The sequence below is a fragment of the Carcharodon carcharias genome, chromosome 25 (genome assembly GCF_017639515.1).
Source record: "Carcharodon carcharias isolate sCarCar2 chromosome 25, sCarCar2.pri, whole genome shotgun sequence".
Classification (NCBI taxonomy): Eukaryota; Metazoa; Chordata; class Chondrichthyes; order Lamniformes; family Lamnidae; genus Carcharodon; species Carcharodon carcharias.
In genome coordinates this window covers 14,784,755-14,811,509 of record NC_054491.1, presented here as the reverse complement: position 1 = coordinate 14,811,509, position 26,755 = coordinate 14,784,755, and the positions used below count along the sequence as shown (strand labels likewise).

General features: G+C 44.9%; 1 protein-coding gene across 5 annotated transcripts in view; it reads right to left on the bottom strand.

Moving 5' to 3' along the window:
• pcsk7 (proprotein convertase subtilisin/kexin type 7) overlaps positions 1 to 26,755 on the bottom strand; it is a 237,485-nt gene that overhangs the window by 125,743 nt on the left and 84,987 nt on the right. For all 5 annotated transcript variants that reach the window (XM_041174191.1, XM_041174194.1, XM_041174193.1 and 2 more), the window contains one exon: positions 17,585 to 17,685. In XM_041174191.1, coding sequence (XP_041030125.1) covers positions 17,585 to 17,685 — 101 coding nt within the window. The remainder of the gene's footprint in view (positions 1 to 17,584; positions 17,686 to 26,755) is intronic.

Here is a 26,755-nt window from a genome sequence, read left to right as displayed (position 1 = left end):
GGGAGTCAGGTTAATTAGGAATTTTAGGAGTTATTATTGTAATAATTTGTAGTTCTATGTATGTGCATGAAATCTTTTGTTAATAAATATTTTAATTTAGTTTTTTTTATAATCTCTAAAAGTTTTGGTGGACTTATTACTTCTGAATTTAGTGCACATATCTTGAAATAAATACAAATTGTAAAACCGTTGTGATGACGTGATCAAGTTTCCCTTGTGGATTTGGTCTGCCTGGCCCATATCGGCCTGAATTTTCCCGTCGGTGATTTGGGGGCAGGGCCCCGCTCGACGACAGGAAAATGACACGGGATGACGTCGGGAGTTCCGGTCCCTTTAAATTTTTAGGAAGGCGGGGGGACAGCGAAATCAGCTGTCTGCCCGTTGACCTGTCAATGGCCAATTGAGGCCATTTACATCCTAATTAAGATAATTAAAGACCTGCCCGTCCAACCTTAAGGCTGGCGGGCAGGCCAGGAGCCCCAGTGGGCTCCTGATAAAGCATGAAACCTCACCCACTGGCGGGATGAGGTTTCATGTCCATTTTTAAAAAGTCTAATAAAGTTTATGTCATTTTTATTAACATGTCCCATCTCGTGTGACATTGTCACATGAGGGGGACATGCTAATAATTTTGTAATTTTTCTATTTTTTGACTTTTCTTACCTCTCACGAATCTCCCTGAGACAGGACTTTGCCTCAGGGAGCAGTGCGCTCTTTCATGCGCATGCGCAAAAGAGCGCACTTTGACAGATGGGGATTCCCTCCCCCCACCCCATGCACAGGAAGCGCATAGCACTTCCTGTCAGGCAGGCTGCTGGGTGGGTCTTAATTGGTCTGCCCACTCAAAATGGCGGCGGGCCCAATTTCGGTGGCGGGGGTCGGTTGTCTGCCTGCCGCCGAGCCGGTGGAGCCCATACGCTATCCGAGGTCAAAATTCTGCCCATCATCTGCTGCGGCAAAACACATTGGGGGGACCAGAACTGGGCACATTTTGCCAGGCTTTGATAGTAATGGCCAAGAGGGATAAATAAAAAGCAGTTGTGTGCTGCAGCAACCAACTTGGCAGAGCCCAATCACTTTGGCAGATCAACTGATTAATCTCAATCAAAAACAGAAAATGCTGGAAAAACTCAGTGGAGAGAAAAAAAAGTTAACATTTCGAGTCTGTATGCATGTTCTTCAGAGCTCTGAAGAAGAATCATTCAGACTCGAAATGTTAACTTGTTTCTTTTTCCTCCCCACAGATGCTGTTAAACCTGCCACGCTTTTCCAGCATTTTCTGTTTTTGTTTCAGATTTCCAGCATCTGCAGTATTTTGCTTTTATTTTGGTTAATCTCAATCCTTCCCTGGGCCTTTCTAGCCCATGTCTAATCCAGAGCTGTGGTAAGTGAGCCAGGTCAACTCTTCCTTGCCTGTTCGTTCTCCTTTGTAAGGAGAACAATCATGGTCACAAAGTAATCTCACTGAATGTTTTCTTGTTAAATACCTTGGGGCAAGGACAAAGAGCAGGAAAAAGGCAAGATAAATTTAGCAATGGTTAGATTATACTAGGTTTGGATCTTTCAACTCTGTCCAGAAGGAAACAGGAAAGGCCAAGAAAGGTAAGGCATTCCACAATGTCAAGGAGCTAATTTGTCACCAATAATTGTCAAGTTTCTATAGCAACAAATTCAATGTTTTCTTTTTAATGGTTCCATCTTGCATAGCTTGTGGCAAAAATATTTCCTGACGTTGTGTAGCTGGAGGATCTTGAGCGATTACAGATTGCAGATAAATATTAAGCAGCAACAATTTGAGTCAATCAAGGGCAACAAAGATAAAACCGAAATACTGCAGATGCTGGGGATCTGAAATAAAAACTAAGTGCTGGAAATACTCAGCAGATCCGGCAGCATCTGTGAGGAGAGAAACAGAGCTAACGTTTCGAGTACAAATATGACTTTTCTTCAGAAGACATGATTTCTTCTGAAGAAGGGTTACATTTGACTCAAAACGTTAATTATGTCTCTCTCCATAGATTCTGCTGAGCATTCCGAGCACCCTCAGGTTTTTAAGATCAACAAAGAAGCTCATTTTAATTGGTTATGATAAGTAACCTCCATGTGATTATATATTACTGTCCACCACCAGAAATCTTCAACGATAGGTCAATATAGGTTCGGACAGTCAGAATAATATTATGTCAAGAAACCTCAAGCTGTAATATGATGATATGAGTAGAGAGAAGAAGAGGCGAGGTTCCAAATATTAATTGGTGATGTTATCCAGCAACACTGGAAACATTAAAAGTTCAGCACTGAAGAACAATTGGTAAAGCTTACTTTGACTAGACTTCACATGCTTGAATTCACTGGCTGGAAAATACTTCAAGCGGTCAGTGAAGTGGGAACACAAAACAAAAGCAAAATTCTGGAGATGGAAAACTACCGGAAAGCAGAATTACAAACAGAAAATGCTGGAAATACTCTGGCAGCATCTGCGGAAAGAGAAACAGAGTTAATGTATCAGGCCTGTGGCTTTTTTTCCTTACGATGAAGGGTCACAAACTTGAAATGAGAGGTGATCTCAATGAAACATGGAAGAATTTGAAAGGGCTTGACACAGAGGTTGTTGCCCCCTGGCTGGGGAATCCAGGATTGGGGGGAAATAAAGGGCTTAGGACTGAGATGAGAAGAAATTTCTTCAATGGATTGCGAAACTTTAAATTCTCTACCCTCGATGCTCCATCATCAAATGTATTTAAGGCTGAGACAGACAGTTCTTTGATCTTTCAGAAAATCAGAGGAGGCAGGGAGTGGGGCGGGAACGTTAACGTGGAGTTGAGGCAAATATTCAGGTGATATTGTACTAAATGACACAGCGGGCTCGAAGGGCCGTATGGTCCACTCCTATTTCTTATGTTCTTAATGATGGCATGACCAGTTACACTGCCAACGTACAAAGAACGCCAAGCTGTTCAGGTACCACGGGTTCCTGGCACCTGTGGACGCTGACTCCAGTACAGCTCATTAACTTCCGAGAAAAGAAATAGGAAAAAAAAGGAGAGTTGAAAGCCCGATAAAGTTGGAAATATTGAGATGTAAACATGCATTGTTCAGTTAAGCCCATCTCAGAGAAGACTTGCCGGTTCCAATCCCGTCCTTCCCATGGCACATGTTTCAGCTTGAATGTAGTGTGCCACCATGCTGCCGGCATTGCTTAAATCACACGCTCAATGCTTCTCCGTGAACAGTGTGTTTATAGTTGCACTGCAATAACCATAATTCATGGAAATGGTCCATTTCTCGCACGACATCAAGTGTAGAACATAGAAGAAAATCTCCGAGGAGACAAATGTGTCTTCATAAAAACAGTCATTAAATAGAATGCTCAGCTCCTGGAAAGACTAGCAACTTTTTTTTTTAAAAAAGCTTCTCATTAGTGAAGGGGAAAAAGCACACGAAGCTGTAAAATAAAAGCTTGTTGCTATTCTAATCTTATTTGAAACTAGAAGCTGCCAAATTCTGCATCTTCCACCAGTTCTATCACTGAGATGAGTCCGAGAGAGTAGATATAAATTTCCAACTGCTGTTTAGATTAGGAGCTGAAGGGTTTGGCAAGGTAAATGAGGTTATTAAGTACTTTCGGAGGCCGCGGAGGAGTGGGGGGGAGCAACCTGATTTAAACATATAAGAATCTGAGGGGTCTTGACAGGGTGGGTGTGGAGAGGATGTTTCTCTTGTGGAAGAATCTAGAACTGGGGGTCACTGTTTAAAAATAAGGGCTCGCTCACTTAAAACTGAGTTGAGGTGAATTTTTTTCACTCAGAGGGTCGAGGGTCTTTGGAACCCTCTTCCTGAAAAGGTGGTGGATACAGAGTCTTTGCATACGTTTAAGGCAGAGGTGGAAAGATACTTGGGAAGCAAGGGGGTGATGGATATCGGCACAAGTTGGGATGCAGGTTCCAGGCTATTATTACATCAGCCATGACCTTATTAAATGGCGGAGCAGGCTTGAGGAGCTGAATGACCTACTCCTGCTCCTGATTCGTAGGTTTCTAATATTTTTGAATAGTTATGTTTACAAGTATAAGCTGAAGGTCACCTTTGACTTGACAAAGGTCTGTCTCGCAAAACTGGACTTAAGACTAAACCTGACCGTGGAGACTTATTATATCTCAATAGACATTCAAGCTTTTCTTTCCAAGGTTTCAGGTTGTCGCGCCAAAGTGTTGCTCAAAGACGGAAAATGTAACCTTGCAGCACGTTCATTGATAAGAATTCTTACTCCCTCCCATAGTGATAACACTATGGGAGGGAGTAAGAATGGCTGCTTCAAAGGAAAGCCCAGGCTTTTTGAAGGATAGTGAAGCTCTGCCAAATTCCAGTTGTGGAGACAACTTGGCAATGGTAGGTGGAACCTGTTTCTCACAACACCGTGGAAGCGGAGACAATTGAAGATTTCAAAAGAAAGCGGGATTGGAGCTTGAGGGAAGTAAAATTGCAGGACTCGGGGATACAGCAGGGGAACAGGACTGACTGGATTGCTCTACAGGGAGCTGACCTGGACTCGATGAACTGAATGGCCTCCTCCTTGTGCTGTCATGACTCCATGAAAAACCACTTAAAAACACAATTTAGTCTTTGAATTAGGGAATACGGGCAAGATGGTGGCATATCACATTCAAATGTCAACTCATGCCAAAGAATGTCAAATTGTTTCCACATCATTCACCACATGATGACTTCCAAACTCAAATATTTCATCATGGAGGAACCAAAGCAGAGCAGAAATAACTCCATCAACCTCCATCCCACCCTTAACAGGTCAACTGAGTGGAGACCATTGAAGCTAAGAGTAGGGGTCTAGACTAGTACTTTTTTAGCCTGTTGGAATCTGGCAGGCAAATATCATCAAGTTACTTTTGAAAGTTTCTGAAATGATTCCTCCAGGTTCAGGCTGAGATTTGAGTTTCTCAATCTACCTCAAGGCAGGTTAAGCCACAAAAATAGAGAATGGGGGTACGAGGACAGGGGCTAAGGGATAAAATCATAGCTTTAGGCAGTAGAGTTATAAATGCCTTCTAAACCCTGCCATTTGGTTTTTACCAGCGATCTGCAGTTAAACTGCTGCAACTGTGAAATCCCTATTTTGGCTTGTTCATGATGCCTTAACAATCCAAACTTGGTTAATGTCAATGGGAGTAAGGAATGCAATGGAACCACAAATGGTGATGCTGAAATTGTACACATGCCATCCAAATGGCTGGAACAGTGTTTTAAAATAAAGATTTACTTTCTCTTTGCTTTGCCAGCAGCATTTTGTCCTTGTCCTTCATCCTTCCCTTCACACTGTCCATAGACAACCACACACCTAGAGATAAAAGGAGTGCGCAAGAGAGCGAGCCAAAGAGCAAGAGCAGCAGCAGAGAGAGAGATCGCCACTTAATGGACTAAAAGCATTTTGGTGCTGTTAGAAATTTCCCCTGCAAAATACCCCAAATTATAATAAAAACAGAAAATGCTGGAAAAATTCAGCAGGTCTGGCAGCATCTGTGGAGAGAGAAACAGAGTTAACGTTTCGAGTCAGCTTGGCTCTTCTTCAGAGCTCTGAAAAAAAAAAGTCATCCGGTCTCGAAAAGTTAACTTCGTTTTTCTCTCCACAAGTACTGACAGACTCACTGAGTTTTTCCAGCTGTTTCTGTTTTTATTTCAGATTTCCAGCATCCGCAGTATTTTGCATTATCCCAAGTTATAACATTGAATTACTGAAAATAATAATATTGAGTTAATATCATGTCAAGTGTTATGGCATTAAAAACTATTTTTTATGCAATTCAAGGCATGAAGTTGGTGATTGCCCCAGTTGGACAATCACTATTGGAGTGGCATAAGCCCTGAAAAGTAGACACAGTAAAAAGCAAACAGCTTCAATGTGGCTTTGTGCTTTTATTTTAATGAAAAGGTTTTATAAAAAAAACATACTTTGTTGCACTCAGGGGTCACTGCAGTGGTTGGCATTGACATATCTAGGATTGAAAATTCAATGGTAAATTCCAATGTGAAAGCAAAAAAAAAAAAATCCAACTCCATCATTGATGGCAGCTTTCAAATGGAGTCAATTGCCCACATTTTCCCCAACTTCTACAGAAAAAAAAATCACCAAATTGTTTCAGGCATTGCAGAGTGAATCCCTTCCATCAAGTTAGAAAGTGCATCCCACACTGAGAGAGTGACACTATGAAGTGAAGCTGCTGTTTATTTGAACTTTACCTTAAGCAGTCTCGAAGTCAATGAACTCCTCATTTTCTTGGAGGGGTTGCTTGATGGGAAGCAGACCAGTTCTGTGTTGCTCTGGATTCAGAAGTAAGGTCAGGAGACTTTACATGTAGGAACTTAAAATGGGTTAGCTCGCTGTTTTTAGAAAGCATGCAAACAAATAGCACTAAGTGGTGGCACTTTAAGCCTCAGTGTCCTCACTTCAATTTTTTTCCCTCTTCACCTGAAGCTACTATGGTTCCATTTGATAGCGTATACAAGCATTATTCTTCACGTGCAAGCCTAGGGTTTGAATATTGATCAGCTATTTGAACGTGAATTGATAGGAGATTGGCTTATTGAAAAATCATCATGGTGGAGCTGCTGAATTGTAACGACAATGCAACAGTAAAACAAAAATAATCATAATCCATAACATATTTATAGACAATTAAGATGGAAAATGAAAATAAAATAATAAAAGAATTGCACAATTATGAACATTTCAATATATAAATAATTACAAAATGCAGGTCTCCTTAATTTACAGAATAAAAATGAAAGGTCTACTGCACTCTATTTTATATGAAAATCTGTAGATCATATGTTGTCAGGTTGCATTCATGGTGAATGGCACCATATAGAATGGTGCTGTATAGAACTTCATCTGGTTCTCTCACACTTATTTTCATGCGATGATCACTGAATAGCAATCAGGAGTGTGAAATACCTCTTGAGTCAAAACTAGCATTCCAAATAACTGCAGCGCCTTAACTGTTGCCCACAGTGAGGGTAGCCAACTTGACCCAATTCTAAGGTAAAATCTGGAACATGCTGGTTCGTGTGGCTACCTCAGTTGGCTTTGGAGGAGCCCAGGTGTAAGTTTTGAAAGACAAAGCAATATGGCCTCATCATCAATGCAGAAATTCCATTATCTACCCTGAGGTTCCATATTTCTCATCAGTGAGTGGAAACAGCAGCGTGTACACTGCTGCCAAAAAAAACCCCATAGTCTCATACTGGTTGTGAAACAAAGTTTACAACATTCAAAAGGCAGGTTTGCATTGCAAATCACAGTTAATTTAAATTTTTAAAAAATGGTTTGACATTTGAAAGCGGCACGCCAATTGGAATTCTTATTTATATGGTGTTAAATGAAAGATATCCTGCACAATCCAGACATTGCCCTTTCCAAAGGTGTTTAGAATGAGTTTGTGATGTGGTTTTCCATTTCATTTAACCACCAGTTAATTAAAAGTCCCGACTGACTGCAATTTACCATTCTGCGGAGACAATTCACCATTCTGCGGAGATGGATGGTCATGGTGATAGTAAACAGACAGCAGCCTAAAAAGCTTGTTAAGTAAATCTTTGAAATACACTCAGCTGAAGGCTCCAAGAACCTTTACCTAATTAGGCTTTCTTTGGCTTGAACTTTAAAGGACATTATGAAGTCCCAAAGGAATGAGACGGAAATAAAAGGCGCGAGATAGGAGTGTGCAAATACTTTATAGTTTATACACTAGTAAGCTGAATACAGAATCTTTTGCCATTTTGCTAAAATAAGGCAATGTCTGAGCCATATAGCATTTAAACAATATTTGCTTTTCCTTCAATTTAACCTGCTACCAAATTATTAAGTGTTAGCCTGGCCAGCTGGTAGCATTCTTGACTCGACTCAGAAGATGGTAGGTTCAAACCTCACTTCAGAACAACAGCACAATCCAGGCTCACGCTTAAGTGCCTTACTGAGGGACTGCTACATTATCCAAACGCCATTATTCAAGAGGAATGTTAACCTGAGCTCCTGTCTGCCTTTCAGGTTAACATAGAAAATCCCATGTGACCATCTGAAAAGGAGGAGGACAGCTCTTAAAACACTACTTATCCCTCTGAAACTGGGTTTCCCACCTAGCTCATTTGGTGCTCATGGGATCTTGCTGTGCACAAATTAGCCACTGCCACGGCCTAGATATCCTGAGGACATGAAAGCTGCTGCATAAGGGCAGAAAGAGGCTACGGTTCAATGTTGCTTCCAAATGGCAGCTCCTCCAACAGGGAACCACTCTTGGTTGGTGAGCTGGTACTTTCCCGAACACTCAAGTGGCACACTAGTTTATGACCTCCAGTCCTAGTGTACAGCTTGAATTCATGGCCGAGGCGAAAACTGTAGCCAAGCAGCACTAACACACCTTCAGGGGAGAATCAGTCAAGAAAAAACTTTGGAGGAGAGTCCGTTTCGTTCTTTTAGCTCCTTTAACACTTTAGCTATTGTATATTCATACTGAAGCTTTTGGATCAACTTCTCAAAATGCTCCAGTAGTCCAATAGAACGTAAATAATGTTAGCTGCCTGGTATCCAGACTGTTTGTGTTTTGTTGAAATTGTTTCATTCCCCTTAATTCTGGCAGATGAAGGACAAACTCCTAAACATTCAGAACTGTTAATCTGTAGTTGGTTAAAGGGAGGTACAAAAAAGGATTCCCAAGACAGCTATATAACTCTCCCATCCCCTTTTCAGGGTAAACATCCATTTTTCACTTGGCACCTCCCCACGATGGGCATAGCTGCAATTTAAACAAGGAAACTATACTCAAGCCTGTTACGTAACTTCATGACACAAAGTTTGAATCGCAGTGTGCTCAAGTCATTATTCTATTGGTTTTCTATTCTGTAAATAAATCTCTTGTTCAATACCCACGAAGTTACACATCTGTAATGTATAGAGGGGATGATGATAGAAGCACTCTGGGGTCATCAGCGTGCATGTTATTTTAAACAAGAAAATACTGCTCAACAACACTAATTGGTTTTACTACATACTTTACTTATTTTGTATATTAATCTCCATTAGTGTCCCACCTCTAATATCTCTCAGTTTCTTCTTAAAATGTCAACTGTTACCATGGCCAAAGGGCACCCTCCAGTACCTCACCCATAGGTTCACAATCCTCAAGCGTAACCCTAGAAAGTGTGTTAAAACTATCTGACTGTAACGGGGTGTCACAGCTGAGCCCAGTCCCTGCATTCACTGGACACCCACACACGTACACTTTGTAGCAGGGTCACTGGACAAAAGATCACAGTAGAACACTGGCAAAGACTCCTCTCCCAAATAAAACCTAACCATAAAACCCCATTTGAAATCAGCTAACTCAATACATACTGTGGGTCTGACCTAAGGCACCATATAGTATCTTTCCCCACCCGAGATCCTCCTGATTACAGTTTTCTGGTGAGCTCTCCTTTTACAAAAATAACAACATGATATTTGGATCAAGTCCCCATCACACCATGTGTTTTAAAAGCACAGATTTGGAGGGTCAGCATGAAATGTTTATTGATTTCGTCAGCTCCGACAGTGCAGCTGTCTCTTATTACTGCACTGGAGTGTCAGTCCAGATTCTGAGTGAGGTTTGAACTCTCAATGTTCTGACCTAGAAGCAAGGGTAATCACTGAGCCAAGGCTGACACCTCATTGGTGGATGAATTGATATTGGTGTCCCCCTACAACTTCTACATTTTTCTCCTCTCTTGTACTTTGGATGAGAAATTGGGCAGGATTTTCTCACCACCCCCCCCGACCGCCGGGGTTGTCCAGTCCCACCAAAAGTCAATGCACTTTTAGCTGGACCGCCGAATCTCCTGTGGCAGGCCCCACCCCGATGGGGTCAGAAAACCGCGGACGTTAAATCGATGTTTCATCTGCCACCTCAGGTGGATGGGAAAAATCCCATTGTACTATTGGAAGAACAGGCGAGCTCTCCCAGGGTCCTGACCGATATTTATCTCTCCAACAAATATTAATAAAATACAGATAATCTGATCATTAATTTCTTTGTTCCGTGTGGGACCTTGCTGTGCATAAAATGGTTGCTGCATTTACCCTACATTACAATAACTACACTTCCAAGATACTTAGTTAACTGTACTGAAAGATCATCATGATGTCTTTCCGTTTTGCCAGCATTTGGCGAGTTTCTTTTACTATCAAATAAAAACCAAAAAAACTGCGGATGCTGGAAATCCAAAACAAAAACAGAATTACCTGGAAAAACTCAGCAGGTCTGGCAGCATCGGCGGAGAAGAAAAGAGTTGACGTTTTGAGTCCTCATGACCCTTCGACAGAACTTGCGTTCGAGTCCAAGAAAGAGTTGAAATATAAGCTGGTTTAAGGTGTGTGTGTGGGGGGCGGAGAGATAGAGAGACAAAGAGGTGGAGGGGGGGTGGGGGTGTGTGGTTGTAGGGACAAACAAGCAGTGATAGAAGCAGATCATCAAAAGATGTCAACGACAATAGTACAATAGAACACATAGGTGTTAAAATTAAAGTTGGTGATATTATCTAAACGAATGTGCTAATTAAGAATGTATGGTAGGGCACTCAAGGTATAGCTCTAGTGGGTTTTTTTTTATATATAATGGAAATAGGTGGGAAAAGGAAAATCTTTATAATTTATTGGAAAAAAAAAGGGAAGGGGGAAACAGAAAGGGGGTGGGGATGGGGGAGGGAGCTTACGACCTAAAGTTGTTGAATTCAATATTCAGTCCAGAAGGCTGTAAAGGCCCTAGTCGGAAGATGAGGTGTTGTTCCTCCAGTTTGCGTTGGGCTTCACTGGAACAATGCAGCAAGCCAAGGACAGACATGTGGGCAAGAGAGCAGGGTGGAGTGTTGAAATGGCAAGCGACAGGGAGGTTTGGGTCATTCTTGCGGACAGACCGCAGGTGTTCTGCAAAGCGGTCGCCCAGTTTACATTTGGTCTCTCCAATGTAGAGGAGACCACATTGGGAGCAACGGATGCAGTAGACTAAGTTGGGGGAAATGCAAGTGAAATGCTGCTTCACTTGAAAGGAGTGTTTGGGTCCTTGGACGGTGAGGAGAGAGGAAGTGAAGGGGCAGGTGTTGCATTTTTTGTGTGGGCATGGGGTGGTGCCATAGGAGGGGGTTGAGGAGTAGGGGGTGATGGAGGAGTGGACTAGGGTGTCCCGGAGGGAGCGATCCCTACGGAATGCCGATAAGGGGGGTGAAGGGAAGATGTGTTTGGTGGTGGCATCATGCTGGAGTTGGCAGAAATGGCGGAGGATGATCCTTTGAATGCGGAGGCTGGTGGGGTGATAAGTGAGGACAAGGGGGACCCTATCATGTTTCTGGGAGGGAGGAGAAGGCGTGAGGGCGGATGCGCGGGAGATGGGCCGGACACGGTTGAGGGCCCTGTCAACGACCGTGGGTGGAAAACCTCGGTTAAGGAAGAAGGAGGACATGTCAGAGGAACTGTTTTTGAATGTAGCATCATCAGAACAGATGCGACGGAGGTGAGTGAATTGAGAGAATGGGATGGAGTCCTTACAGGAAGCAGGGTGTGAGGAGCTGTAGTCGAGATAGCTGTGGGAGTCGGTGGGTTTGTAATGGATATTGGTGGACAGTCTATCACCAGAGATTGAGACAGAGAGGTCAAGGAAGGGAAGGGAAGTGTCAGAGATGGACCACGTGAAAATGATGGAGGGGTGGAGATTGGAAGCAAAATTAATAAATTTTTCCAAGTCCTGACGAGAGTATGAAGCGGCACCGAAGTAATCATCGATGTACCGGAGAAAGAGTTGTGGAAGGGGGCCGGAGTAGGACTGCAACAAGGAATGTTCCACATACCCCATAAAGAGACAGGCATAGCTGGGGCCCATGCGGGTACCCATAGCCACACCTTTTATTTGGAGGAAGTGAGAGGAGTTAAAGGAGAAATTGTTCAGTGTGAGAACAAGTTCAGCCAGACGGAGGAGAGTAGTGGTGGATGGGGATTGTTCGGGCCTCTGTTCGAGGAAGAAGCTAAGGGCCCTCAGACCATCCTGGTGGGGGATGGAGGTGTAGAGGGATTGGACGTCCATGGTGAAGAGGAAGCGGTTGGGGCCAGGGAACTGGAAATTGTTGATGTGACGTAAGGTGTCAGAGGAATCACGGATGTAGGTGGGAAGGGACTGGACAAGGGGAGAGAGAAGGGAGTCAAGATAACGAGAAATGAGTTCTGTGGGGCAGGAGCAAGCTGAGACGATCGGTCTACCGGGGCAGGTCTGTTTGTGGATTTTGGGTAGGAGATAGAAGCGGGCCGTCCGAGGTTGGGCGACTATCAGGTTGGAAGCTGTGGGAGGGAGATCCCCAGAGGAGATGAGGTCAGTGACAGTCCTGGAAACAATGGCTTTATGTTCAGTGGTGGGGTCATGGTCCAGGGAGAGGTAGGAGGAAGTGTCTGCGAGTTGACGCTCAGCCTCCGCGAGGTAGAGGTCAGTGCGCCAGACAACAACAGCACCACCCTTGTCAGCGGGTTTGATGACAATGTCAGGGTTGGACCTGAGAGAATGGAGTGCAGTAAGTTCAGAGAGAGACAGGTTAGAATGGGCGAGATAGTAAAATGGGTGAGAGTGTCTCTCTATCTCTCCGCCCCCCACACACACACCTTAAACCAGCTTATATTTCAACTCTTTCTTGGACTCGAACGCAAGTTCTGTCGAAGGGTCATGAGGACTCGAAACGTCAACTCTTTTCTTCTCCGCCGATGCTGCCAGACCTGCTGAGTTTTTCCAGGTAATTCTGTTTTTGTTTTGGATTTCCAGCATCCACAGTTTTTTTGGTTTTTATCTCTGTGTTTAATTGACTGCCACTGCTCTTCAAGAAATGCCTACCTCCTTGAAGAAGTTCTGTTCCTCTCTGCGACAAGATTTCCGTATCTCTCTGTTGTCTCTTTTACTATCGTTTGACAAATTCCGAAGTCCAAATTTCCAAGAAGGCCATGTGGAGGAGTGGGTAGTCCCTGCCTCTGAGTCAGGAGCTCCAGGGTCAAGGTCCACTCCAGGACCTGATGGCCGAGGAAGATGCTAAAACAGGTTGAATATCAAGCTGCAAACCCTGCCAACACACGCCAATGGCAGGCGGTAGGAGCAAGAGCGATTCCTGGTTAGCCATGTGTTGGAAAGAAATTGGAGTCTCTACCATCACTGTTCATAGCTCCAGGCTATGACATGCATGTAAAAGTACGTTGCCACAGCAACTTGGACTCCTTGGAGGTGGGTGGGGGGGCAGGGCACTTGGCCGAATGGCTGGTGTGGATCAGATTGGTGCCAACATGTTCCAGCTGGGGTGGATTCGAGACCTGCCCCCTTGCCAACCTGTGCAGAGAGTCGGGCAGGACGGTGGGGAGTAGTCAGTGAAGAGAAAACAGGAGATTAAATATCCCCAATAATGTGGAAAACATACAAAGCTTTAAAACTAAGATGCAGCCAGGGGCTACTTTTGAACAACAGACAAACACAGAAACTCATACTATTACAATTTCAGCAATTAGGATATCAATAATTTCTCTCATTGCTACACCTCTATAATAAATGGGCAGGGTTTCTCTTCTACAGTATAAAAGCAAAATACTGCACATGCTGGAAATCTGAAATAAGAACAGAAAATGCTGGAAAAACTCAGCAGGTCTGGCTGCATCTGTGGAGAAAGAAACAGAATTAACATATGACTCTTCTTCAGAGCTAAAGAGAAGTAGAAATGTGATGGAATTTATTCTGTTTAAGGGAGGTTGGAGCAGGTGAAGCTGGATAGAAGGCCTGCGATAGGTGGGGGCTAAGGAGAGATTGACCAAGATGCCATGGACACAAGACAATGGGAGCGTTAATGGTGATTGTAAGGGCTATAGGCAGTGCTGATAGTGACCTAAAGGTAAGAAAGTAGAATATGTGAGTAGCAGAACTAGGGTCACTCTGTGAAAGATGAACAATGAACAAATGGCCCTGTTGGGGGTGGTGTGCTGGGAGGGGGCAGTGGTTGGGGAAAAAGGGATTAAAAAAGGGGGATAACACAATGAATAAAAATAAAAATAAAGTAAATAAAAAAATAAAAAACGAATTTTAAAAAAGATTAAAAAAGGGATGAGGAGAGAGTTCATGGTCTGAAGTTGTTGAACTCGATGTTAAGTCTGCAAAGCTGTAAAGTGCCTAATTGGAAGATGAGGCGCTGTTCCTCCAGTTTGCGCTGGGATTCACTGGAACATTGCAGCAGGCCAAGGACGGACATGTGGGCATGAGAGCAGGGTGGTGTGTTGAAATGGAGAGCTACAGGAAGGTCTGGATCATGCTTGCGGACAGACCGAAGGTGTTCTGCAAAGCGGTCACCCAGTCTGCGTTTGGTCTCTCCAATATAGAGGAGACTGCATTGGGAGCAGCAAATGCAGTAGACTAAATTGAAGGAGGTGCAACTGAGGCGCTGCCTCACCTGAATGGAGTGTTTGTGCCCTTGGACAGTGAAGAAGGAGGAGGTAAAGGGACAGGCGTTGCACCTTCTGCGATTGCATAGGAAGGTGCCATGGGAGGGAGATGACGTGTTGGGGTATTGGAGGAGAGGACCAGGGTGTCCTGGAGGGAATGGTCCCTACGGAATGCTGACAGAGCGGTGTGAGGGGAAGATATGTTTGTTGGAGGCATTCTGCTGGAGTTGGCAGAAATGGCGCAGGATGATCCTTTGAATGCAGAGGCTGGAGGAGTGAAAAGTGAGGATAAGTGGGACCCTATCATGGTTCTGGGAGGGAGAGGAAGGTGTGAGGGCAGAAGTGCGGAAAATGGGTCGGACACGGTTGAGGGCCCTGTCGACCGCAGTAAAGGGAAAACCTCGGTTAAGGAAAAAGGAAGAATTGTCAGAAGCGCCGTTTTTGAAGGTGGCATCATCTGAACAGATCTGATGGAGGCAAAGGAACTTAGAGAATGGGATGCAGTCCTTACAGGAAGCTGGGTGTGAGGAGCTATAGTCAAGGTAGCTGTGGGAGTCGATGGGCTTGTAATGAATATTGGTGGACAGTCTTTCACCAGAAATTGAGACAGAGAGGTCAAGGAAGGAAAGGGCGGTGTCAGAGGTAGACCATGCGAAGATGATAGAGGGGTAGAAATTGGAAGCAAAATTGGAATCTTACCAGGTCCAGACAAGAGCATGAAGCGGCACCGATACAGTCATCGATGTACCAAAAAAAGAGTTGTGGGAGGGGGCCTGATTAGGACTGGAGCAAGGAATGTTCCACATACCCCATAAAGAGACAGGCATAACTGGGGCCCATGCAGGTACCCATAGCCATATCTTTTATTTGGAGGAAGTGAGACAAGTTTAAGAAGAAATTGTTCAGTGAGGGAACAAGATCAGCCAGATGGAGGAGAGTGGTGTAGGATGGGAATTGTTCAGGCCTCTGTTCAAGGAAGAAGCGAACAGACCTCAGACCATTCTGGTGGAGTACGGGGTGTAGAGGGATTGGACGTCCATAGTGATGAGGAGGCAGTTAATAAATAGGACCATGTCAGGCAGCAGTGTCTTGTTCAGTCTATTTTCCACTATGATTTATGTAGGATCACTATTCAAACTTTATGACATGTTACATTTCATTCCTTGCAACACATTTTGCTGCAATATCCTTCAGCCCACTCTCCACTGTTACTGTTGAATTAACTTGAATATCAGCATCATTAACAGCTTATTTTCCTTAGGCTTTGCTCTCCTTACCTTCAAAACTGCCATCACCCATTCCTCAAAAAATCTGCACTCATTCCTTCTGTCCTTTCCAACTGTGCCATACGCAATCTTTTTTTCCCCTTTTCAAGATCCCTCAGATGTGTTGTTGCCAGTTCTATGTTCACTTCTCTCCAAATCCCTTCCTTAAAACATTACAATCTGGTTTCCAGCCAACCCGCATAATCAAGGCCACCTCAGTCAAAGTCATGATTCTCAGGCCAAATTAACCCCCCCTTTTCTCCTAGACATCTCTGTGGCATTTGACCACTCCCTCCTCCCCTGATATCCCTACATTCTCTGGTCCACCTCAGAGTGACCATCTACTTGGTCCCACTTCTGCTTGTCCCAGCAGCTGTAATGCATCTCTATTCATTTTGCACACACCTGTTCTCATCCCTTCCCCTCCCTTCCAGAAACCACAATAGGACGCCCCTGGTCCTTAGACCTTCCATCCCTTTGGCTTCCGGATTCAACAGATCATCCTCCAATTCCACCATCTTCATCATGATGCCACCACCAAATACATCTTTCCCTCCACTCCTCGTCAGCATTTTGAAAGGGATGTCTGCAAAATCCTGGTCGAACGCCTCAGTCATTGTCACCAACAACTCTCCTTCCATTGACGCCCTATGCAAGCGCAGGACATGCAACACCTGTCCTTTTACCTGCTCCCTTCTCACCATCCAAGGCCCCAAACAGTCCTTCCAGGTGAAACAGCAATTTACTTGTATTTCTTTCAATTTGAAATACTGTATTCACTGATCACGATGTGATCTCTACAATGCTACTATATTACTCCCCAAATCCTAGAGCCCCTATCTTGCATATCAGCCTGCGTGTGGCACCTTATCAAATGCCTTTTGGAAATGCAAATATGCTACCATATCTACTGGCTCCCTTTCATTAAGAATAAAGCCATAACATTGGAAATCTGTAAAATACTCAACAGGGCAGGACTTTGAGTTGAGCATGTGGGCGCAGTCGATGGGCCCAGGAGTGGCCTGGACACTTGCCGCCGCCCGCCATTGGCCCCTGACCTCGATTTCACTGTCGCTGGCTAATTAACGGCCAGCCAGCTTGAAAGGCGCACTGAAGTGCTCAGCGCTGCTGGGGCAGGGGTTGGGGGGTGGGGGGGGGGGCGGCGGCGGCGGGGGGGGGCGGCAGGAGGAGGGCGGGCGCTGAAGTCAGCGCAGGCGCTGGGGAGCGCGCACTGAAATCTCGCCGAAGGCAGAGAGCTGCCTCAGGGAGCTGAAGAATCCAAAAGCCTAAAAGAAAGATTTACAAACACCGCGAGAAACGTCCACGCGTCAGGATCAGTCACCCGAACACGTGGCTGATGTAGATTCTGTCCAAACGTTTTTAGCTATTTTTCAAATTATTATCGGGTACCTCATCCCGCCCTTGGATGAGGTTTCCCCAAAAAGGCAAAGGCCCACCTAGTCACCTTGCCCGCCCGTTAACTGTAACGTTGGACGGGCTACGAAAAATCACCACTGGTTACTACATTAATGGCCTTAATAGTCGGCGGGCGCACTGCCGACTCCCTCACGCGCACACTGACCGAAATATCACACGACGATGTCGCCAGATGCCATCACACGCTACTTCAGGCTCGAGTGGGTCAGGCATGCACCCGCACGCCAAGCGAAAGATTCTGCCCACAGTTTTTCTTCTACAAAATCTTACTCAATGACCTTGAATGCTCACCCGTGCACAACTTTAGCTGGGTGACTTTCCCCGTTTCTGTCTTGATCTTAATTTTAACGGAATGCCAAGTTTTGAAGGACAGAGCACCAATTTACCAACTTACAATGCTTCTCATCATTTTGTCGCCACTGCTGAAGGTGACCGCTAACATGGAGGCACACTCCTCTGCATAGAATGGCATGCGTCCTTCTTCATCGACTGCCCCTGCATAGAGACAGAACAAAGGGAGACACTATTAAAGATTAGAGCTACAGCACTTCAGAAACCAGAGTTTACCAATGCAGCAAGAAATACACCAGTTCTACACCAGGGATTAAATTCCAATACATCATACTCTAGAAGGAGCTAAACACCAGGCATTCTTGTTCTAGCAATACCTGTAAAAACTGGTCACGAGCAGCTTCTAGGGCTGAATCTATTAAGCGAATTGTTTGCATAAAAATGCAAGTTATAACAGAAATGTAACCAGCGATGATGCAGTACATTTACGCTCAGGTTAAAAGGAGCTGTAATCTCCCTAACTATAATTTCCTCCAGCCCCACTACCCTCCAAGGTCTCTGCTCCTCTCCAATTCTAACCTCATAAGCAATTTTAATCAGTCCACCATTGATGGCTGTGCCTTCAGCTGCTCCATCAGAACAGCAGCCCTAGCTATAGACCCATAATCTTATGACCATAATCCTTCTCATGACGACCTTTGACCCAGAAGCAGTACAGTAAGAAAATTTGTACTTTCTTTAAAATGTCTGGGGCACATGGTTCTAAGAACATTTGGAAAGGACTTTTAAGTGTTTGCATCAATTGTAATTTTCTTGAATAAAAAGAAATACTGGTCCATGTGACCTGACAACATTTGCCTTTCAGCTGTAAGGGAGTTAAAAACAGAGGATGAGTGCCAGACAATGAGAGCTGCAAACAAAGGAAAGCTGCAGCAGAGGGGAGAACATTGAGGATACATTTACAAGGAGCTGTGTCTGTGCAATATTGTTAAGCAGGGCAGAAAGCCAAAGACAGGGTTAGAGCAGCAACTGTTGCTGCTTCAGCTTTACCAGAGCCGACCAGACTGTTTAATGGGATTTATTAAAGGGAGTGGATAAAGGAGTCTCTGGGGAATGCGTGCCATCAAGACTGTCATGAACTGACCCAAGGAGGTTCTGCAGGAGTGTGCCATTCGAGTGCGATGGTCTCCAAGGGTATCGGATGGAATACTGTAGCCGGTGTATGCAAGCTCGAGCGCTGAGAAGATTAAGTGAGAGATGATGATGATCAATATCACACACACACACACACACACACACACACACACACACACACACACACACACACACACACACACATTTCAATATGCATCACTGGGCTGGTGAGGAGAGGGTGCTCAAGGGGCAGCAATGGAAACATGTTTTCTTCCCTTTGGCATGAGTTATGTCCCCCTTTCCAAAACTGCAGCCTTCCCACTGATGCCACATCCTCATTGATAGTGTGGCAGTAGCACAACCCAAAGCAGAGAAAAAAAAAAATTCTGATCCTGCCCATATTAACTTTTAAGGGCTCTTTCCCACAGTGTACAAGACAGGGCTACCCTCTTGGAGAGCGTGTAAGACAAACTATCTTTCCCTGCAGGGCATAAAATGAAAATAAAAATAAAAAATAAAAACAGAAAACACTGTAAATACATTGGTCAGTTAGCATCTGAGAGAGAGGGAAGATAGAAAAGTTAACATTTTGGGTGGGATTCCACAGCTGCCTCTCGAAACATTAACCTCCCTCGCCCTTTCAGATGCTATGCGCTTGTAATGTATCCTGTTTTTAATTTCAGATTTCCAGCAGCTACATTTTCTTTTTCTCACTGCTTGCCTTAAAAAGTCACTACATTGAGTTGAAAGCCCTGCTCCTCTCACAATTAAAACTGAACAGCCTGAATAAGGAGATATGGACAGTTCACCCTTCACACAAATTGCTTATCTTCACAAAATCTTTTACCCTGGATTGGCAGCAGATTTGTCAATCATGTCACTGCCACAAAAGGGGTTAACATCTCAGTAAATTACTTCAAGGCACTTTGGTTTATATGATTTATGATACAAAAAGTTTAAAATAACCATTCTTCTTGCTATGAATTATTCCCAATGGATACTTCAACATGTTTAAATATTTACTAGCACATTCAAGGAAAAAATCTAGAAGTGCAATAGATTTATAGACAGTCAGTCTAGCACATTTAAAAAAGGGCTGATTCCACAATTAGAATACAGGTTGGGGGAATAATAAAAATGTCATCCATTCTTAAAGATAAAATAAAACGAAAGAGCACTATAAAAAAAACTATATAACTATAAAACTGGCATGAAAGAAAGGCTAAGGCCTGGGGCAGATCAGCCATGATCTTTTTGAATGGCAGGGCAGGCATGAGGGGCTGAATGGCCTACTCCTGCTCCTATTTCCTAAGTTCTTATAGATGGAGAAGAGACCAAAGATCATTTTCACAAGAAAATTTGGGAAGGATTTAAGTACACATACATGTAAACATCACTATTAAACGATTCTACATGCACTCTTTGTTCAGGCTGTAAGCTTTATAGCTCAACTAGACTGAAACTAGCAACTTGTATGAAAAAGAATAACCAAGAATAATCAGTGCACCATTTTCACGGGAGATTAGGGTTATTCACGGAGTTGCCATTTACCAATGCATTCATTTTTTTAAAATCATCTTATAAAAGGTCTCAAACTGGAGTTAAGAAGATATTCACACACATCTAGGGGTTTGGGTTGGAACCCAGTTCAGGTATTCAGCCTAATATTGATTGCTGGTTGTTTTAGTTTGGACGAACTCAGTCTGGCTTCAGCTGCATTGCGGGGGAAAAAAAAAAGAAACGTACCAACCACACTGGGATGTGGCACTGATTGGTGGTGATTCGGGAATCTTGGTCGTCTGCCAAGCTCAGTCTGGTGTGAAACAGGAATTGGATGACGTGTCAGCAGGTGACTTGCTAAAGCTCAGGTGGTGTTCCTGAAACAGCTGCATCGCAGGCAGCCAAATTTGGACAAGATGACTTCCCACAAGGGAGGAAAAGGAGGCCTCGAAATGGCAGGATCTGGCCCATCAAACAACCAGTGGGTGTGGAGCATCTGATAAAACTATTGACAAACAATTGCAAATATACAACAAAACTTCCTTATGATGGTTTATAGAGTTAAAAGAAGCTTCTAATGAGGGCACTGTGTGAATACTCTTTTTAAAAATGAAGGATTGGTCTAAGACCCATAGGTTTGTCGAAAAAAGCACTCATTTAGGGAAGTGGCAGTGGTGGTTGAATGCCAACAGTGCGCTATGGGCTCATAGCGAGTTAGCAGCCTGCTAACCACCATGCTCGTTTTCATTTTCCATTGACTTGGCAAATAACTGCCAAGATTTCCAATTTCAAATCGAGCAAATGCAACTTCGAGGTTAGGAAACAAATCTCCAATTTGAGGTTGGACAATTGCTCGGCGAACTTCAGTTCAGCGAGGACCGGGCACAGTGAAAAATGCAGCTGGCATTGACCAATTGCGCCCACATTGTGAACTTGCTGCTTTGAAAGACACAGCATGTGCAATGGCACAAATTGGTGGAACCTCTATAGATCTCTGACCATGGTGAGGTAAGGTACTGGTGAGAAGAATTCTCTAACATGACTGACTGGCCAATGGAGGAAAAGGGAGCATTTCTTCCTGCACAGACAGAAGTTGATATGGTTTGGTCACAGTGCAGCAACTCATCATGGTCACTATGTTACGATCCCCATAGGGACTTTTAAGAGATGTGAATTTCCCAGTGGCCAACACAAAGGAATCACACAACAAGGTTTCATGTTTTAAGGCTTTTACTTAAACAAAGCTAAAATCAACATTGACTAAATATTACATGGAAGCAACTAATACACGAAACAACAGAAAAGATATTCCCCATTAACTTCTTAACACAATCGAAAACCCCACACCACGTTATACATTACACCACACTCTCAGCAGAAATGCAGTCTTGTGTTTAAGGTCCCAAGCTCCTCCTGGCTTTAACAGCATCCCTTCACCCTGCCACACCGGGGTGAATCTTCCAGGGTCCTTTTAAGCAAAGTCCCCTTCACTCATACTCTTCTGAGCATAACTGAATGGGCTTCGGGTAGCAAGGCGCCTGCTTTGCCCTTTAAATCTCCACCAGCTTTGTTTCTTCAAACTGGGAATCCATTCTCACCAGCACTCTGCTTGGTGGTTAACCCAAAAGCAGAACCTTCTTCTGCTTGGCACAGCAGCACCTGTTGTGGGTCTTCTTCCCCAGATCTCTCTGTCTGACTGACTCAAGGGGCAGAATTTTCCCATCTGGGACTAAGACCTGTGGTGAGAAGCACTCGAGTGCATAATTAATGAAGCCAGGGTTGCATGATATGGCACGAATTCCATTGCGCCCATGGGTGAGCTTGTGCAGTGGCTACGCGAGTTGGGGACGGAGCACCTCAACCTCCCTCCAGGTGTCCTTCCCCGCAATGAGTCAGGCACGGCCTTGGCACCCAAAGGGAGGAGCAGCAGCTGTTGGAAACCCCTGGACCTCTACTTAGGACTCTGAGGTTGTCCAGCTTTTCTGAATCCCCTTTGCCTGTGACACCTTCAGCCTTGTCCTCTGTCACCACCGAGGGAATAGTATGGGGGGAGGTGGGGAGTATTGAGGTGTGAAGGGGCATTGGGATGCATGTAGACATGTGAAGAGAGGGATCGATGGAGTCCTGGTTTTTGGGGGGGGGGGGGGGGAACTGAGGGTAACTGTGGAAAGAGGGGATGGTGAGGGTTAAAGGGGGAAGTGGGAGCCAGGAAGGTGAGGTTTCAGCAGGACAGCCAAAGTAAGCGAGGGGTCTCCAGAGGACAGCTGCCAAGGCCATCCAAGACAACAAGGCCAACCGATCAGCAAGCTGCCTCCACCCCTGCTGCGGATCTCAGGGGAGCATTTAGTGGTAGGGGGCAATTCACATCTGTTTGCACGGGTGCACTATAATTGTTAATGTTATGACACTTCTATAAATATACTTGACTTGCACTTTAATCATGTCTAATGTGGCGTATTTGCAACAGTCCTTATAACCCTTTGCACACCCTCCATCCCCACCCCCCACCATCTTCCTGGGACACCCCATCCCCAAGAATGAGAAATCTGCAGAGAGATGAAGGCATTTGCCAGGGCCCTTGCGAGTCATGTGCAAGGAGTCTCTCGCGTACGCCGAGCCTCTGTCTTTCACACTCTCATCTGTCCCAGAGCCCTAGCATTGTGAAAACTACATGCTGGGATTCCCCTTCAGTTGTCCGGTTGAGGTGACATCCATCTCCACTCACTGTCAAGAACCCATGCGGCACCTCGAGATCTCCACCACCAGGCTCTGCATAGTTGTGACCAGCCATGGTAGTAGTGATGTTCTGCTTGTCCTCTAACACCTTTACCCCTTGCAATCACCCACACCCTCTCCTTCATAACCCTAGACCTCCCCAGAATCACGTTCAACCCTCCCCTATCACTTTTGTCCCGTCCAAGCTAATACAGAGGTCCCTTTCCTTCCCAAGAATCCCACCATCCCCTGTAACCACAGACATGCCCGCCCTCATCCTTTCGACCTTCCCAAATACAAGTCAGTTTCCACATCCCCACCAACAACCCATGGTGTCCCTTCACACGTCACTGTTGCACTCTCACCCTCCTGGTTCCCACTGTCCCCTTGAACCCTCAATCCCCATCTACCACAATTACCCTCAATTTGCACCCCCCCCCCAAGACTCCACTGATTCCTCCCTGTGAGCACCCCCACCACACCTCTGCACTGCCCCCTATGCCTATTCAACCTGTACACCGCTCCCCCATGCCCCTTCATCTGCACAACCCCCACCCCTCCACAGACCTTTGCCGCCCAACAGTGGTTGTTGGAGGTCAGTCATCTCAGTGTCAGGACATCACTGCAGGAGTTCCTTAGGGTAGTGTCCTCGGCCCAACCATCTTCAGCTGCTTCATCAATGATCCTCCTTCCATCATAAGGGCAGAAATGGGGATGTTCGCTGATGATTGCACAATGTTCAACACCATTCATGACTCCTCAGATACTGAAGCAGTCCATGTCCAAATGCAGCAAGACCTGGATAATATCCAGGCTTGGGCTGACAAGTGGCAAGTAACATTTGTGCCACACAAGTGCCAGGCAATGACCATCTCCAACAAGAGAGAATCTAACCATCACTCCTTGAGGTTCAATGGCATTACAATCACTGAATCCCCCACGATCAACATCCCGGGGGTTACCCTTGACCAGAAACGGAACTGGGCTAGCCATATAAATACTGTGGCTAGTAGAGCTGGTCCGAGACTAGGAATCCTGCAACGAGTAATTCACCTCCTGACTTACAAAGCCTGTCCACCATCTACAAGGCAGAAGTCAGGAGTGTGATGGAATACTCCCCATTTGCCTGGATGAGTGCAGCTCCCACAACACTTGACATCGTCCAGTACAAAGCAGCCCACTTGATTGGCACCACATCCACATTCACTCCGTTCACCATCGACACACAGTAGCAACAGTGTGTACCATCTACAAGATGCACTGCAGGAATTCACCTAGGCTCCTTAAACAGCAACTTCCAAACCCAGGACCACTACCATCCAGAAGGACAAGGGCAGCAGATAGATGGGAACACCATCACCTGGAATTTCCCCTCCAAGTCGCTCACCATCCTGACTTGGGAATATCTCACCGTTCCTTCACTGTCACTGGGTCAAAATCCTGGAACTCCCTCCCTAACAGCACTGTGGGTGTACCTACACCACATGGACTGCAGCAGTTCAAGAAGGCAGCTCACCACCACCTTCTCAAGGACAACTAGGGATGGGCAAAAATGCTGGTCCAGCCAGCGAAGCCCACATCCCATGAATGAGTTTTAAAAAAGCTCTTCCACCTGCTGCTGGAATATCCGAACTCTGGAAGAAGTTGCTGCGCCAAGAACATGGATGCTGCGGCCCAGAGAAGATCCGCATGGTTGATGCTCCACCCACTCTGTTGTGCACATTGCGTTCCAGGTTCCAGTTGTTGGAGGCCTCCACCTTGTCCTCACCTCTGCAAGCTGTTAAAGGCACTTCTTAAGGCCTTTAACAGAACGAAAGGTTTAACATATGAGGAACGTTTGAGGACTCTGGGTCTATACTCGATGGAGTTTAGAAGGATGAGGGCGGATCTGATTGAAACTTACAGAATACTGAAAGGCCTGGATAGAGTGGACGTGGGGAAGATGTTTCCATTAGTAGGAGAGACCAGGACCCGAGGGCACAGCCTCAGAGTAAAGGGAAGACCTTTTAGAACAGAGATGAGGAGAAACTTCTTTAGCCAGAGAGTGGTGAATCTATGGAATTCATTGCCACAGAAGACTGTGGAGGTCAGGTCATTGAGTGTATTTAAGATCGAGATAGATAGGTTCTTGATTGGTAAGGGGATCAAAGGTTACGGGGAGAAGGCGGGAGAATGGGGTTGAGATACTTATCAGCCATGATTGAATGGCGGAGCAGACTCGATGGGTCAAATGGCCTAATTTCTGCTCCTATGTCTTATGGTAAGTGCCAACATTTAAATGCCATGTTGGTTCAGGTGTGGTCTGGACCAGTGTGATTTACCACTGGCATTGCAGATGAACAGGCGTGAGGGGTCAATTCTGGGCAGCCTTCAGCTACATCCCATTAGCAGGATGCTTATCTGTTTCATGTTGGCCTCTGGTGGGAAGTGCAACCTGCCGTAGTGGCTGGGAGCAGAAACTCCTGTTGTCATTTTACCGATTCAGTGTAAAACCGATTTTTGGACCTCCCACTGCATTCTCTGCCACCCCGCCCACCATTAGACCGGCTGCAGGGAAAAGTCTGCCCGGAGTCTGAGTGTCTGGGTACAGCAAGGCCAGCTGCCTTCTCCTTTGTGTCAGTGTGTTAAAATTTGCACCTTCCTTCCACAAGTTTGACCTGCGCCCCTGTTGCATGGCAAGCAGGTCATGGGGGCTTGGTCTCCAGGCACATTTTGTAGGAGATCACATCAACCTCTCCAAACTATTTAATTTTACCTTTCATTAAAGGAGACAGTTTGTAAAGTCCAAAGTTTGTAACATCTGGCAACTGAAGATTCTCCAAAGCAACTAGAATTCCCAGTCATGAGGGGGCTCAACAGATTGTAGGAAAAAGGTGAAACTTCCAAAATCTTCGGTTACTGCCATAAATAAGCTCCAGGTGCCAACAAAAAAAATGGTATTTTCACATTAAGTGGTAGGTTTTTACTTCAACTATCATTGGAGAAATGGAGGACAACAGCACAACATTAACATGGTTAGTATGGTTAAGAACAGGAGAAAGCTAGTCAGTCCCTCAAGCTTTTTCTGCAACTCATTTAGATCATGGCTGATCTACACCTCAATTTCATTTACCTGTCTTTGTCCATATCCCCAATACCCGTACCTAACAGAAATCTCAATCTTAAACGTGAAAATTTCAGTTGACCAAGCACTCTCAGCCTTTTGGTTGTGAGAATTCCAGATTTCCGCAGCGTTGTGCGTAAAAATAAAAAAAGAGTGCTTCCTGATTTCACTTCTGATTGTGCCATCTTGTTCTGGAATCTTCCAGAAGAGAAAATAGTTTTTTATCCACTCCCTTTATCATTTGAAACACCTTGACTGGATCTCTCAGCATTCTAAAGTCAAAGGAAGACAAAATAAGTTTCTGCAACCTGCCTTCCTAATTTAACTTTAAGTGCTGCTATTTGTAAAATCTGCACTGAGCCTCTTCCAGGGCCAATATATCTTCCCTGAGGTGCAGTGTCCAAAACTGAATGCAGTCCTCCAGCTGAAGGCTAGGAAATGTCGGCTCCTCGCTTTTGTATTCCAAACCTCTTGGAAATAGAGGCCAACATTGCACTGGTCTTTTTATACTTGCTTCTTTTTCTGGCTGTATGCCTAGATACACAAATATCTTCGCTCCTCCACAACTTTCTAACCAATCAGCATTAAGAAAGTATTCCGACATGACTTTGTTGGACCCAAAGTTGAGGACCTCACTCTTCTCCACATTGAATTCCATCGGTCACAGTTTTACCCTCACACTTCGTCTTCATGCAAGCATCACAGGCAAGAACTATCTGTGTTCTCCAACCAAGAGTGTTTATTTGTTCATGGGATGTGGACATCGCTGGCTAGGCCAGCATTTATTGCCCATCCATAATTGCCATCAAGATTCCCTATTGA